The sequence below is a fragment of the Eutrigla gurnardus genome, assembly GCF_963514095.1.
Source record: "Eutrigla gurnardus genome assembly, chromosome: 18".
In the NCBI taxonomy this organism is placed as follows: Eukaryota; Metazoa; Chordata; class Actinopteri; order Perciformes; family Triglidae; genus Eutrigla; species Eutrigla gurnardus.
The window spans coordinates 18580712-18597592 of record NC_139929.1 but is presented as its reverse complement, the minus strand read 5'-3'; the positions used below and the strand labels follow the sequence as shown (position 1 = coordinate 18597592).

The window sequence follows — 16881 nt, the reverse complement described above, 5'->3', positions numbered from 1 at the left end:
CTCCACGCCACGTCTTGCCCTATAGGCAAACTGAAATGGGTCCTGTTTGTCCGACACCATGCTTGATAGGAACATTTATCAAACATCCTGATCCTCATGCTGGATCCTGTTGTGGAAAAATGAATCTGCCCAATAAAGATCAACAACCAGGATCAGCTTTTTCTCCGAGGTTTATTTCACTAAGTATTCTCATCTGCAGAGGAGGTTCACCCCTGCCTTCTGATGCAAAGGTTCAGACTCAGCAGGAACGACCCTGAGTCCAACAACAGTCTCCCTTTTAAGGAGGAGGAACCAAAGGACGGATCATGTCCTATCTTACAAAGACCAGGGGCCTCATGTACTAAGAATTGCGTGGATTTCCTACTGAAACATGGCGTACGCTAGAATCCAGAAACTGTCGTACGCACAAAAAAAATCAGATGTATCAAAGTGTGCGTACGCATGGATCCAAGCACTTTTCCTTTGTACATCCCAATCAACGTGGAATTGAGCGCACATGTAGAAGTGCTAAACTCCTCCCTGTCCACGCCTCCATTTAAATATGCAAATGCATTTAAATAGGGCCTGCACCGGGGATTCCCCTCTCTGCACCATCAGATCTACAAAATGAGTAAAGGGAAGAAGCGCAACTTCACCGAGTCTGAGCTCGAAACGCTCTTAAACGAAGTTGAGACTCGAAGACCAGTATTATTTGGTAGCCTCTCATCAGGCATAAACACAAAAAAAAAGAAATGTGAGTGGGAGCATGGGTGTGAGGCAGTGAACGCTGTGGGGTCGGAGCAGCGCACGAATCCCTATTACTTTTTGTAAAATATATATATATATATATATATATATATATGCTACCATTAGTGGGAAACAAACAGAAGGACAAAACAACTTCATTACAAGGATTGACAAGACTGATCACACTTATATTAATGACTGCAGAAGTGCACCGTGGCTACTGCAGTGTGACATTTCCAACTTTACGCACGCGTTTATCGACACAAATACTGAACACAAGGAGACAATAAAGGGCTTGTTAGATAGCTCTGCCGCTCTATTTTCACCAGGGAAAAACAAATGCACATATTTGAATGCACGTGCCCAAATGGACATTGTGCTGGTTTACATTCGGGGCGCAATTAAACGGATACATTTACTCACGAGAAGCCACCCATCGCGCACTGTGCCAGCCTCCAGCCTGTTACCAACCATGCTATTAGTAAGAATGAACGAGTCATGCGTTGAACCAGGCCACCTTGCCACGATGTTGGTGAGCTGCATTTGCGCATCACATATTATTTGAACATTTATTGAATGAAAATGTTTCCTGTTGACAAAAACAAATTCATCCTGTGATGGCGCTTTTATAGCAACATGTGTGCAGTCAATAGCTCCGATAACATAAGGGAAACCGGCTCTTGCTGCAAATTGCGCTTTAATGTTGGCCTGTTCAACAGCATTGTATGGGAATTTGATGTACCTGGATGACATTCTGATCCCGTCCCACACAGCTGGCATGGCTCGGCTCAGAGTGGACTGGCACACTCCTGACCGGTCGGCCAGTTCCCTCTGGAAGGCTCCTGTTGCCAGAAACCCCAGAGTGGTCAGCACCTGTGTGGGCACGGACAACCCCTGGCTCCTGGCTGTGTTTCTTTTTAGGGCCGGCCGCAGCTCTGCGCACAGCTCCAGTAACACTGGCCTTGGCAACCTAAAACGACTCATGAGCCAGTTGTCGTCATTTGCTAACATATCCTCCCGTTTTCTAAACACCCTCTCACGTCTGATGTTACCGTTTGCGATGTCTTCTAACAAGGCCAAGGCTGCCATTGTTAATGCCATTTTTTCATCACTTTGCGCATGCTTTTATATCCATCCATATGATTGCAAACACGTGTGTGTTAATTGTCCATTAATGTGTCTCTGGTGTGCACATTACTCTGAGGACTAATTGTTTTCACATAATTAACAGTTTCCCAGCATCACCTCAGAGTGTCGCCAAAGGAACAATAGCTGTAGAAACGTGCGTACGCCAGCCGTGAAGCTGGCGTGGGACACCGCACATTTCCACGCTCATTTCACTTTTGATACATCTGAACGTTGGCGTGGAAAATTACGTACGCCACGTTTTTGTGCGTACGCAACATTGATACATGAGGCCCCAGATGTACAGGCAAGGTCAAGATTTACAGAACACAGGCGTCATAGTCCTGAAATTATCTTATGTCAATGTGGCACTCATGTTCATATCATCTACAAACAGGCATTCATCTTCGTCATAGCATAACAGTCAGATGAGGAGATGCGGATCGAGTCAGCCTGACAAATATTCTGATTATAAAGTACAAACATCCAAAATTCCCATTACAATCCTGAGTTGTTGGCTCCAATCTGACCAGTTCTAACTGCTCTTCCCCATCTCCTGGGGCCTGTACTACGAAGCAGGATTTGGGCTTAGCGAGGTAACTTAAGCGTTAACTCTGGGTTTTCCGTCCTACGACGCTGGTTCACTTCTTACCGGGGTAGATCGCCATGGTAACTTACGCTGTGGAGCTAACCTGCTCCGGAGCAGGTTATGTTCCTGATAAGAGATCAACTTGGAGAAAAACACCAATCAGCTTTCTTGGTGCGCGGATAAAAAAAAAAGAAAAAAGAAGCTCGGGTGTATCGTGAGAGGGTCTCTTAGGAGAACTAGAGTGTTCAGAGACCAACAAAACCCCTTTTCTGTCCCTAACGATGTTTTATATGAGAGATACAGATTCTCATCGGAGGGAAAGACTTTTCTTTGTCAGCGTACAGCCTACTTACCACTTTGAATTATGTTTTTATATTTATTTGAATTGCTCCCAAGTCCGTTTTACACCGCTGGGATTGCAGCTGAAAGAATGAGGCTGATATTGTCATAAACCACTTTATAAGAATATATCTAAGCAACACATTCATTATTTTAAAGTTATATTTTTGGCCTTTTATTGGGAAAGGACAGCGTGAGAGTTAAAGGGACGAGAGAAAGCGACAACATGATTTAAAAGAGAGCCGCAGGGCGACTCGAACCAGGGACTGCTGCAGAGAGCCTCGGTACATGGGGCGGTAACTCTACCACTAAGCTATCAGCGCAGTTAACATGCCCATTCATTCAGTCAGATCGCATAGTGTCCTTATGATGGGGCTGTCATATTATACTACTACTAATACTATTAATACGACTTACGCATTCACACAGTGAAGTTTGTGATTGGTCAAATGCTGCAAACGCCGCCTCTTTCATGTGCACGCACTCATAGCTGGACAGGTAAACCCTGGGTTGACTTACCGAGTTGATAACCAGCTTCGTGTGACCGCTTATCTTTGATTGCCTTTGTTAGGGTTACTTAAGCTGGATCTCTGAAAGATACCCTGGGTATGTTGAACTCGCTTCGTAGTACAGGCCTCTTCTCATCCATAATGTTGCTGATTATGTTGTTTGTTTGAATTCCACAATGAAAACTAATCCTTGTAAACATGTTACAGCTGTTCATGTGGTTTGTAGAACTGGAGCACAGACCACAACCACTGCCTCCAGTATCACAGAGACCAGCAGCAGTGTGGCCCCCATACTCGCTACTACTAATGCTGCCACTACTACCCAGCTGCCCATCCTTCTAACTGCTAATATTACTTCTTCTCCTGTTACTACTTACACTTCTTCTCATTCTACTTCTACTACTACATCTAATACTACTTGTCCTCCTCCTCCAACTACTACTACTGCCACCATGATTACTGGACAATCCAATACTCTCAACTATCCAAATACTGGTCCAACCACCACCAGTGATACCACTTATTATCCCAGTATTGAAACTACTGTAGCTCCTGCTTCCGACCTCCCCAATACTAATACTACTAATCCTACTCCTTCTCTTTTTACTTCGACTAATACTAATACCACTACTGCTAACACTACTTTTACTACTGCCACCATGATTACCGGACAATCCAAAACTTCCAACTACCCAAATACTGGTCGAACCAACACCAGTGAGCTGACTGATACCACTTCTTATCCCAGTACTGAAACTACTTTAGTAACTGCTTCAGACCTCCCCAATACTAATACTACTACTACTGCTGCTACGTCTTCTCCTTTTACTATTACTACTACTAAGCCTACTACTAATACTACAACTCTGCCTACTACTCCATCTACTAATACTACTACACCTTCTACTACTACCACTACCAATACTACTACCACCTCTAATACTACTACTACTGCTGCTGTTACTACTACTGCCATCCTTCTTACTGCTCGTACTACTTCTCCTTTTACTAATACTACTCCTACTACTAATACTACTACTCCTACTACGTCTAATACTATAACTCTTACTACTACTACTACTACTACTACTACTACTTCTGACACGATCATTACTGGACAATCCAGTACTTCCAACTATCCAAATACTGGTCCAACCACCACTAGTGATCTGACTGATAGAACTTCTTATCCCGCTGAAACTACACCAGCTCCTGCTTCTACCAGTGGTCTGAGCGATAGAACTTCTTATCCCGCTGAAACTACACCAGCTCCTGCTTCCACCAATGATCTGACCGATAGAACTTCTTATCCCGCTGAAACTACACCAGCTCCTGCTTCTACCATTGATCTGACCGATAGAACTTCTTATCCCGCTGAAACTACACCAGCTCCTGCTTCTACCAGGGATCTGAGCGATATAACTTCTTATCCCGCTGAAACTACACCAGCTCCTGCTTCCACCAGTGATCTGAGCGATAGAACTTCTTATCCCGCTGAAACTACACCAGCTCCTGCTTCTACCAGTGGTCTGAGCGATAGAACTTCTTATCCCGCTGAAACTACACCAGCTCCTGCTTCCACCAGTGATCTGAGCGATAGAACTTCTTATCCCGCTGAAACTACACCAGCTCCTGCTTCCACCATTGATCTGAGCGATAGAACTTCTTATCCCGCTGAAACTACACCAGCTCCTGCTTCCACCAGTGATCTGAGCGATAGAACTTCTTATCCCGCTGAAACCACACCAGCTCCTGCTTCTACCAGTGATCTGACCGAAAGAACTTCTTATCCCACTGAAACTACACCAGCTCCTGCTTCCACCAGTGATCTGACCGATAGAACTTCTTATCCCGCTGAAACTACACCAGCTCCTGCTTCTACCAGTGATCTGAGCGATAGAACTTCTTATCCCGCTGAAACTACACCAGCTCCTGCTTCCACCAGTGATCTGACCGATAGAACTTCTTATCCCGCTGAAACTACACCAGCTCCTGCTTCCACCAGTGATCTGAGCGATAGAACTTCTTATCCCGCTGAAACTACACCAGCTCCTGCTTCTACCAGTGATCTGACCGAAATAACTTCTTATCCCGCTGAAACCACACCAGCTCCTGCTTCTACCAGTGATCTGACCGAAAGAACTTCTTATCCCACTGAAACTACACCAGCTCCTGCTTCCACCAGTGATCTGAGCGATAGAACTTCTTATCCCGCTGAAACTACACCAGCTCCTGCTTCCACCAGTGATCTGACCGATAGAACTTCTCATCCCGCTGAAACTACACCAGCTCCTGCTTCCACCAGTGATCTGACCGATAGAACTTCTCATCCCGCTGAAACTACACCAGCTCCTGCTTCCACCAGTGATCTGACCGATAGAACTTCTTATCCCGCTGAAACTACACCAGCTCCTGCTTCTACCAGTGATCTGAGCGATAGAACTTCTTATCCCGCTGAAACTACACCAGCTCCTGCTTCCACCAGTGATCTGACCGATAGAACTTCTTATCCCGCTGAAACTACACCAGCTCCTGCTTCCACCAGTGATCTGACCGATAGAACTTCTTATCCCGCTGAAACTACACCAGCTCCTGCTTCCACCAGTGATCTGACCGATAGAACTTCTTATCCCGCTGAAACTACACCAGCTCCTGCTTCTACCAGTGCTCTGACCGAAACAACTTCTTATCCCGCTGAAACTACACCAGCTCCTGCTTCTACCAGTGATCTGAGCGTTAGAACTTCTTATCCCGCTGAAACTACACCAGCTCCTGCTTCCACCAGTGATCTGACCGATAGAACTTCTTATCCCGCTGAAACTACACCAGCTCCTGCTTCCACCAGTGATCTGACCGATAGAACTTCTTATCCCGCTGAAACTACACCAGCTCCTGCTTCCACCAGTGATCTGACCGATAGAACTTCTTATCCCGATGATACTTTAGCACCTGCTTCCGACCTCCCCAATACTAATACTACTACTACTGCTACGTCTTCTCCTTTTACTATTACTGCTACTAATCCTACTACTAATATTAGACCTCTGCCTACGACTCCATCTACTAATACTACTACACCTTCTACTACTACCACTACCAATACTACTACTACTACTTCTAATAATACTACTACTGCTGCTGTTAGTACTACTGCCACCCTTTTTAATGCTAGTACTACTACTTCTCCTTTTACTAATACTACTTCTACTACGTCTAATACTATAACTCTTACTACTACTACTACTGACACGATGATTACTGGACAATCCAATACTTCCCACTATCCAAATACTGGTCCAACCACCACCAGTGGTCCTACTGATACCACTTCATCTACTAATACTACTACACCTCCTATTAATACCAATACTAATACTGCTGCTGTTGCTTCTCCTTTACCTACTACTTCTACTAATACTACTATTCCTACTACATCTAATACTACGAGTCCTACTACTACTGCCACAATGATTACTAGCCAATCCAATACTTCCAACTATCCAAATACTGCTCCAACCACCACCAGTGGTCTGACTGATACCACTTCTTATCCCAGTATTGAAACTACTGTAGCTCCTGCTTCCAACTTCCCCAACACTAATACTACTACTACTAGTACGCCTTCTCCTTTTACTAGTACTAATACTAATCCTACTTCTAATACTGAAACTCTGCCTACTACCTCATCTACTAATACTACTACACCTATTACTACCACTACTAATAGTACTACCGCTGCTGTTGCTGCTACTAGTACCTCCACCCTTCTTCCTGCTAGTACTACTTCTCCTTTTGCTATTACTACTACTACTTCTGCTACTAATAATACTACTACTCCTACTACTACTGCCATAATTCTTACAGCTAGCACTGCTGCTTCTCCTTTACCTACTACTAATACTACTACTCATACTACATCTAATACTATGACTGCCAACCTGATTACTGGCCAATCCAATACTTCCAACTATCCAGATACTGCTCCAACCACCACCAGTAAGCTGACTGATACCACTTCTTATCCCAGTACTGGAAATACTGTCGCTCCTGCTTCAGACCTCCCCAATACTGATACTACTACTCCTTCTCCTTTTACTACTACTACTACTACTACTAATACCACTAATACTGCTATTACTACTTGTACTACTGCCACCACGATTACTGGACAATCCAATACTTCCAACTATCCGAATACTGCTCCAACCACCACCAGTAAGCTGACTGATACCACTTCTTATCCCAGTACTGGAAATACTGTAGCTCCTGCTTCAGACCTCCCCAATACTGATACTAGTACTCCTTCTCCTTTTACTACTACTACTACTACTAATACCATTAATACTACTACTTTTACTACTGCCACCACGATTACTGGACAATCCAATACTTCCAACTATCCAAATACTGGTCCAACCACCACCAGTGAGCTGACTGATACCACTTCTTATCTCAGTACTGAAACTACTGTAGCTCCTGCTTCAGACCTCCCCAATACTGATACTACTACTCCTTCTCCTTTTACTACTACTACTACTACTAATACCATTAATACTACTACTTTTACTACTGCCACCACGATTACTGGACAATCCAATACTTCCAACTATCCAAATACTGGTCCAACCACCACCAGTGAGCTGACTGATACTACTTCTTATCCCAGGACTGAAACTACTTTATCTCCTGCTACCAACTTCCCCAATACCAGTACTACTACTCGTAGTAATACTACTCCATCTTACCCTACTACTACTACTCCTACTACTAATATTACTACTCATACTACTACTAATACTATTATTCTTACCACTGCTAATACTACTACTCCTACTCCTTCCCCTTCTCCTCTAACGACTATACCACCTAGTCAACCCACTTCTATGTCTACTGGTACTATTCTACCTACTACTCCCACTACTACTACTATTACAACGACTCTTTATCCTCCTACTACCATTACTCGCACTACTACTACGACTCTTTATCCTCCTCCTACTACTACTCGCACTACTACAACAACTCTTTATCCTGCTAGTACTACTACTCGCACTACTACTACAACTCTTTATCCTCCTCCTACTACTACTCGCACTACTACAACAACTCTTTATCCTCCTAGTACTACTACTCGCACTACTACTACGACTCTTTATCCTCCTCCTACTACTACTCGCACTACTACAACAACTCTTTATCCTCCTAGTACTACGACTCGCACTACTACTACGACTCTTTATCCTCCTTCTACTACTAGTCCCACTACTACTACAACTCGTCATCCTCCTCCTCCACCTACAAGCGCTCCCCTGGTCTGTGCTAATGGTGGGGTACCCCAGAACGGGGTCTGCATGTGCCCTGATGACTGGTCCGGAGAGACCTGCACAGTAGGTGAGTTACATTCAGCAGCAACAACACAGAAACTCATCATTGTAATAACTCAATGGACATCCTGAGCTAGAAATGGCTGTTTCCATAAAATCTCACATTGAGTCCTTAAGGCTCCTAGGTTGATTCTTTTAGGAACCAAGCTTTAAGGAAGCTCTGGGCTGCTAGCACGGCCTTCTCACCTTCACCCTTCTGGTTTAACCCTTATTATTTTTGGTGGTAATGTTCCCATCCTGACCCACCCAGCTCATGTTTTTTATCACTCATCCTCATAGAAAATTTCTGCCGAGACCGAAAGTTGGATGGATTTCATTTCCCACGCACACCCATTGGCTGGTTTTCTTATTCTGAAGAAGTGTGTCGAGAAGGAACGAGTGGTGGTAAGTTTAGCAAAAGACATACACCTCCATCTCCATCCTGGCAGTCTAACAGCCATCCTCCAGCTACCAGATAATAGACAGCTGATTCAGAGTCCACTATCTCCATCCAGCTGGGAAACCTCAGGCTTCCACCAGATGTTCCACCAACAAACGCCCACCAAGTTTTGAGCGTCCGCTTCGTGTCCTCCAGTGTGACCAGACACTCAGTGACATACAACAAAACGTGAGTAGACCAGTAAACGGTGAGGAACGGGCTGCCTGAATGTTCATTCCAGACATTTCAGTTTGATATAAGATCCTATATCAGTTTGTGATGATATAGATCGGGAGGTATGTGTACATCAATCCCATAATCACTCCAGTTAAATGTTAACACATTCAGTAAAACGATGAATTTCTCTCTCAGCTTACCAGCTCAGCTGATTTAGAGATACTGGCGACCAGCACTCAAATTCTGACCTCAAAACCTGAAGATCTGACGGCTGAAAACGTTGCATCTGCAGTTCAGATCACCAACACACTGCTGCAGTCACCAAACGCCACAGAGGTAAGAACAACCAGACCAAGGACTCCATGTTGCCGCCTATCCCTTCCTGCTGCAGCTTTAGGATTGTATCATTGTCTGGATGAGATGGTTCAGTACTGTGGAAACAAGCTTCCTCCTTGGGGGATAAGTCTAAAGGAGCTGAGATTCGTTTGTCCAGTAGATCCCAAACCACAAACCATCCATACGCTGAACCTAGAAACATTACTTTTAGATTAACTTTTCTGTAACGATCATCCTCTTTGTGTCATGTTTGCACTGCAGAGCGTCAGGGTGGCAGCAGTCGCCACAATCAGCCAGCTGCTGAATGCCAGCACGCCAGATGCCGGGGGAGAAAACAACGCTACTTTGGGGTAAATGAGATCTTATCCCAAGTTCAGGCTTTGATTTCAGGAGGTAGCTGATCATGTTTTCTGTTGGTTTTTGTGCCCAGCCTCACGGTGACCCTGGACGAGCTCGCTGTGAACCTCAGCCTTAGTTCCAACATGTCTCAGTCTCAGGTGGTTCAACCAAACCTGGTGATCTATTCTGCACAAATTCCTGCTGAAAACACCCTGGGAGTCCAGTTCACCTCTATCTCAGGTCAGAGTCACTGAGGTGATCCGGTTTAATGACCCCAAAGTCCACATGAAGGTGCTACTCTGCAGTTATTTAACCTTCTGTACTCTACAATTTCCAACTGTGGGACTAATAAAGGATTATCTTATCTTGATTTATAATATTAATAGTCTGTCATTCTCCACCTCTGAGTGCTGCTCACCGTTTAGACTTTGTTTTATTGTCTTGTGATTGCTTGTTGTCTTTTGATTGTTTCTTCAGTATCAAAGTGTGAATGCAGGATTACACAGCTAGCTCAGTGACAGTGAAGGCATCAGAGTCTGTAAATAATAAAAGTACTCACAAGACGCAGCTATAGCTTGATGTCGACAGCCTAGAGGAGCCAGATAGAGACAAAAGTAATAAATGTTTCAATAGTGTCAACAAAAGTTAATTATTCTGAAAACAAAGACATTCAAATTTAAAGCTGAACATTTGTGGATTTTGAGCATTAAGTGTCATATTTATCATCTTGTCAGGATGATATCATCACTAACGATTCTGTTTTGTGGTATGTTCAGGAACGTCTAGCAGTTTTGTTGAGGAACGCATTCAACTGAACACAAATGCATCACAAATTGTGGTTGAAAACGGGTTCATAGCTGATGCTGTGATGTACATACGATTTCCAGCAGGTGAATTATTTTTAGTGATGTCCAAATGAAGCTTCGTGAAGCATTTTCTTTATTTTCTAAGCCCAATAGATGGCGCTCTCTGTTCAACAAAGGGTTAAAGGCCGATATATTTCCATTGCTTTCAACCCTTTGTTGAACAGAGAGCGCCATCTATTGGGCTCAGAAAATAAAGAAAATGCTTCATGAAGCTTCATTTGGACATCACTAATTATTTTACAAACAAAATGCACCACGTCTGCAAATTTCTTTCATTTAAGTTTCCTTTGACTGAGAATGTAAATGTATTTCTCCTATGAAAAGAAGTTGATGTTCGTCACAACATCTCGCTGGGATTCGTCCTCTACCAGAATGACCGGCTCTTCAAGTCGAGACGCTACAGACCGCAACGGGCCACCGTCAGGGTCCTGTCTGCTACCGTCAAAGGTCAAGGGTGGCCCATGATGCCGCAACATCTGGAGATGATGTTCAGACCAGCTGTAAGAAAACCTGATTCAAATCAACGATATGCATTATAAAAATATTTGTATTTATTTTTTTAAGGGAAAAAAACTATATATTTATGATTTACTGGATACTGTCGCCATGGTGTCACATTCATGTATTGTTTGCCTTTTAATATTGTAGAAGAAGTAAATATTTAGAGAATATGCTCCCATGTAGCTTTCATGGTCCAGACATTTCAGGTAAAACTGTGCACTTTATTAAAAAAGATCTCAATGTTTTATCTGCTGCTGTTCCAGCTGATGAACGGTACATCTTTGTTCGACTTCGCTTGTGTTTTCTGGGACTACGGTCTGCAGGACTGGAGCACAGCTGGTTGCTCCAAAGGGAACGCTTCAGACGGATTCCTCAGGTGTTTCTGCAACCACACAACCAACTTCGCTGCTCTCTGGGTGAACCAATGCTGCACCAACACGATTTTTACATCACCACAGTTTAATTCGACTTGGCTGAGATAGCATGTTACTTTAATAAGACTCAGCTCAGATGTAACATTAGTTTTATTAGACTCAACTCAGATGTAATGCTTATTTTCTTACTCAGCTCAGATATCAGGTTAGTTTCATTAGACTAAGCACAGATCTAACATTAGTTTTATTAGACTCAGCTCAGATGTAATGCTAATTTTCTTACTCAGCTGAGATATCAGGTCAGTTTCATTAGACTGAGCACAGATCTCACATTCATTTTATTAGACTCAGGTCAGATATATAACATTAGTTTTATTAGACTCAGCTCAGATATATAACATTAGTTTTATTAGACTCAGCTGAGCTCAGATATAACAACATTGATTTAAATTGTTCCCTTGAACTCTGACTAAAAAATGTGTTTGTTTCTGTGTTTCAGTCATTTAGAGAAGACTATAAATATGTAGAAGCCCTGGATGTGATCTCAACTGTCGGACTTTCTTTTTCGATTCTGGGTTTGATTGTTACAATAATTCACCACCTTAAAGACAAGTAAGAGCATTTTACTTTACAGATTATATTTGTTTCCCTCCCAGTTTTACTTTTACGGTTCACTGTTGATAACTGATAACAGCTGTTTAGTTTTACTTGAGTCCGACCAACCTGGTCTCACTCCACTGCCTCCATCATTGTTACAGCCTGTGTAGCCTCCCGTGTCTGATTTGCTGGAACATTCCTGTTTACAGAGACACGTTTGTTACGAACACCATATTTACTCAGCTAGTGGACCGTGATATTTGACAAAGTGCTGCTGACTACCTTTAAGTAAATATCTGAATTAAGGAAGTTTACATGTGATTACATGTGTATTTTTACTGTGGAGTAAATTATGTGACTACTTCCTGCTGCTCTCTAGCTTTCAGATCAAGTGTTTGGGGAAAAAGAACAAGTTTGAGGTGAAAAACTCCCAGATCGCTCTGCTGTCCATCTGCGTCAGCCTGCTGGCCTTCATTATCACCTTTGTCTCTGGCGTCGGACACTCCAGCAGAACGGAGGCTCCGGTGGAGGCAGTCTCTCAAACCAATGTCATCCTGGACTCTGAAGAATTTGTGGAGCCGGACGGAGGCTCGTGTTCGGTGGTGGCGGCTCTGCTTCACTTCTTCCTGTTAGCAACCTTCATGTGGAACGGCCTGTACATCACTGTGATGCTGGTGGTCGAGACAATGCGCCAAAGTCTTCCTCCGTACTGGAATCCACTCATGCTGGCTCTTGGATGGGGTACGAAAATCCACAAACCACAACCCAAGTGCTCAGACAGACCCCCCAAAAATAATTTCAAACTACAGCATGCTAGCAGCTGTATGAGGCTGACTATGAGCTAAAGGTTAGCACGCTGATGTTCTTAGCATAGCGTATTAGCATGCAGCATGTTGAATTGACAATGGCAGTCAGAGAATCAATAAAGTTATTAGGATTCATCCTGAGGGGAACATGAATGAGAAACTCATGGTGGAGCTAGAGGTTGCAAAGGAGTCAAAGTCAGTAGGGTTCAACCTCTGGGGATCATGGGTCATTTTCACTGATTATTCGTGATGTCCAAATGAAGCTTCGTGAGGCATTTTCTGAGCGCAATAGATGGCGCTTTCTGTTCAAAAAAGGGTTGAAAGCAATGGAAATATATCGGCCTTCAACCCTTTGTTGAACAGAGAGCGCCATCTATTGGGCTCAGAAAATAAAGAAAATGCTTCATGAAGCTTCATTTGGACATCACTACTGATTATCAACAAAAATGACCCAATCACTTAAATGTTTCTTTGAGTTGTTCCAAATCTGCTTATTGATTGGTCAGCCGATCTGATGGGACAGTAAACAGTCTGATGTGCTGCTCGTTGGAAGGTCTGAGTCTTTGGTTGAAGACGCTCCTCTTAGCCAGCATGTCATGGAGGGGCTGGAAGACATTGTCCAACCAACTTGGACAGCATCCTCTTCTCCATCACCTCCTCCAGTCCTCCTTCCAATCACTGAGCCCGGCCAACTAGCTGGTTCAGCTTATTAGCATGTATCAGCCTTACTCAATCACCAGCACACGGCAGCATAGAAGACAGGCAGACTGGTGGGACATCTGTAACATAGAAGACAGGCAGACTGGTGGGACATCTGTAATAGAAGACGGACTGACTGGTGGGACTCTGTAGCATAAATCTAGATCTAAATGGATCATAATGTACTAAATGAACATCATGCTGCATTGAAGAAGACTTGAAACTAGAGATTGAGACCATAAACTCCTGTTTACAATGTTTACTGAGAAAATAAATCAAGAGAGAAGTAGGGTCATTTTCTCAGAGCCTTCTATACAATCAGAGACGCCCACCTGATGGCCAACAGAGAGAATGCAGCTTAAAAGACCTTGTGCTTGGCTTAATTGTTCAGACCCGGAAGTTTGATTCCCAAACACCAAGAAACAAGAAAGATTGCACACATTGTGGTTGTTATATGTTGCTAGCTTAACTACGTACTTAAACCACAGAAATCACTGTATATAACAATTAATTCATTATTAATTATCTATTATTAATTATTGATTCAACAATTTTATAATGGGAACAGAAATATAGAAATCAAAAGTGTTATCAGGTTATTTTGATGAATTAACACAGGTTGTTTTACATTCTGTATCATCTCAGGAGTCCCAGCTGTCATCATGGCGATCACATTGGGAGTCACCTACAGCGCGAGCAACCCTCTGGGATACAGACAGGAGGAATTGTGGGTGCAAAATAATAATAATAATAATAATAATAATAATAATAATAATAATAATAATAATAATAATAATAATAAACATTATTATTAATATTAATAATTAAATCATCTGTTCTGATGTGTGACACTTTTACTTGAATTAGATTAGATTTTCCTGTTTCCTCTCTTTAAATGAAGAAACATTAGTCATTATACTGGAGGATGTATATTATTTTACATATATTAGATCATATTTGATTCATCGTTCCATCACATGAAAATATTCTGCTGCATCAAATTTCCCCAAAATTCAGCCTTCGGATTTCAATGATAGTTTGAAGTTCTGTGTGTTTAACAAGTTTTCATCTCAACTATAAATCCTCATGTTTTATTTGTTAGTTGCTGGCTCGCAGCTCTGGATCAGAAGAAACGCTTTCACTTTGGGAAGCCAATGTTTTGGGGTTTCCTGCTTCCAGTCATGCTGTTCCTGGTCTACAACATGGTTCTTTTGGTTTGGATTCTGACGAGGTAACAACGAAAAGGTCTTTGTCTGTCCTCTTTTCGTTTCGGAATCACAAACTTTTTAAAACGGGTGACACTTCTACAAACGAGTAATATCAGTTTGATTCTCTAAATATTTCAACATTGTTAGTCTTCATCCTGAAATGGTCTGATCTTCTGTCCTGAAGCAACAAACATCGTCCTTTTTGGAGGAATATCCTCAACACGTTCTCACTGGCTTTGTTACTGGGTCTGTCCTGGACTCTGGGGTACCTGGTGCTGGTCACGACAGGAACCACCCACCTCGTCTTCAGCATTCTCTTCTGCCTCTGTAACGCCACACAGGTGTGTTGCTTTCATCTCCTCCAGCTTGATGCATTTTCACTTCAGGGACATTTAAATGAACGAAAGCATAAAATAAAGTGATGTTTACTTCGAAGGAAGTAATATCATAAAAAAACATGTGAAAACAGTCTGAAATCAAGTTTTTGTTTTGCCATTTTCAAAGAAGTGAACAATTACTTCATTGTCTTCTGTATAATAAAAGGATGAACAGACTAGAACTTGAGTTGAAACCAGAATTAAACAAATAAAGAAAACTAACCTTCATCTTGTTTCTGGCATTTCAGGGGCTGCAGATATTCATCCTCTTCACAGTTAGAACGCCGAGCTTCAGAGCCACCTTATCCTCATTATGTGACTCTTCATAAATCCTCGACGTCACTCAGTGGGACTCAGCATAAATCATCTCTGACATCACCCAGTGTGACTCAGCATCATCTCTGACATCACTCAGTGTGACTCATCTTAAATCATTGTCTCTGATGTCACTCAGTGTGACTCAGCATAAATTATCTATGACACCACTCAGTGTGACTCAGCATAAATCATCTCTGACATCACCCAGTGTGACTCAGCATCATCTCTGACATCACTCAGGGTGACTCAGCATAATTATCTCTGACATCACTCAGTGGGACTCATCATCATCTCTGACATCACTCTGGGGGACTCATCATCATCTCTGACATCACTCTGGGGGACTCATCATCATCTCTGACATCACTCTCGGGGACTCATTATCATCTCTGACATTCAGCCAGAACCATTATTAAACATTGTCCGTCCCCCCAGCAGCTGATATCAGATCGGTCAACTCGTACTTTCTGATGATTGGATGGTGGAGACCCCAGAGCAGAAACCACAGCAGGAACTACATTTCCCAGAATACGCTGGAAGAAGACAGGCTGGTTCAGAGAACACAACAACACACTTATGAATGTTTGAAAACTTTAATTCAAACCAAAGTTGTAGGTTGAAACGGTTTCAACAGCTAAACTGAAATGTTATGATGATTAATGCTAAACATGTTTGCTGCTTTCTTCCAATGTTGTTGAGCTGCTTCACTTTTGTAATTTTCCGCCATTTATAATGTCCATACAATTATTTTTGTTTGACGTTTTTTTCGTACATTTTCCCAAATATAGTTTTTTCCCCCTTTTTGAAGTATTTGTACTTTTTCAGTGACACTGTAAATAATTTTCCTGTAAAATATCAGTGTAGATCTGGCAGCAGGGACGCCAGCAGTATACCATTATTTTTGCGGTATTTATACGTAAAATGACTTTACAATGGTAGTCTGTAAACCGGAAAAGGTTTATATTTCTGTATTTCTTTAATTTACAGTAAATAGCTGGCAGCAAAGACGCCAGCAATATACCGTATTTTTTACGGTATCCATACTGTAGTAGTAATCTGTAAACTAGAAATACTGTATATTTTTATATATTCACATTGTTAAAGGATTTCAAAGTCTAATACAGTCAAAAATAAATGCAGCATATTTTTGTGATTTTTTGGAAATTACAATAATATTCTGTTTACGTTGTTAC

The 16881-nt window shown here is 42.4% G+C and overlaps 1 protein-coding gene and 1 long non-coding RNA gene across 2 annotated transcripts in view; one reads left to right on the top strand and one right to left on the bottom strand.

Annotated features, from left to right (window-relative positions):
• LOC311028995 overlaps window positions 1-16881 on the bottom strand; it is a 386496-nt gene that overhangs the window by 276785 nt on the left and 92830 nt on the right. The window lies entirely within an intron of this gene.
• LOC311028838 (adhesion G-protein coupled receptor G7-like) lies at window positions 8172-15699 on the top strand (the record flags this gene model as incomplete). Its single annotated transcript, XM_084033633.1, has 15 exons — window positions 8172-8679; window positions 8952-9056; window positions 9167-9279; window positions 9463-9603; window positions 9865-9953; window positions 10034-10182; window positions 10719-10832; window positions 11133-11308; window positions 11573-11725; window positions 12183-12295; window positions 12660-13021; window positions 14431-14512; window positions 14888-15016; window positions 15178-15334; window positions 15619-15699. 15 exons carry the CDS (start codon window positions 8172-8174, stop codon window positions 15697-15699), a joined length of 2472 nt encoding a protein of 823 aa, XP_083889759.1.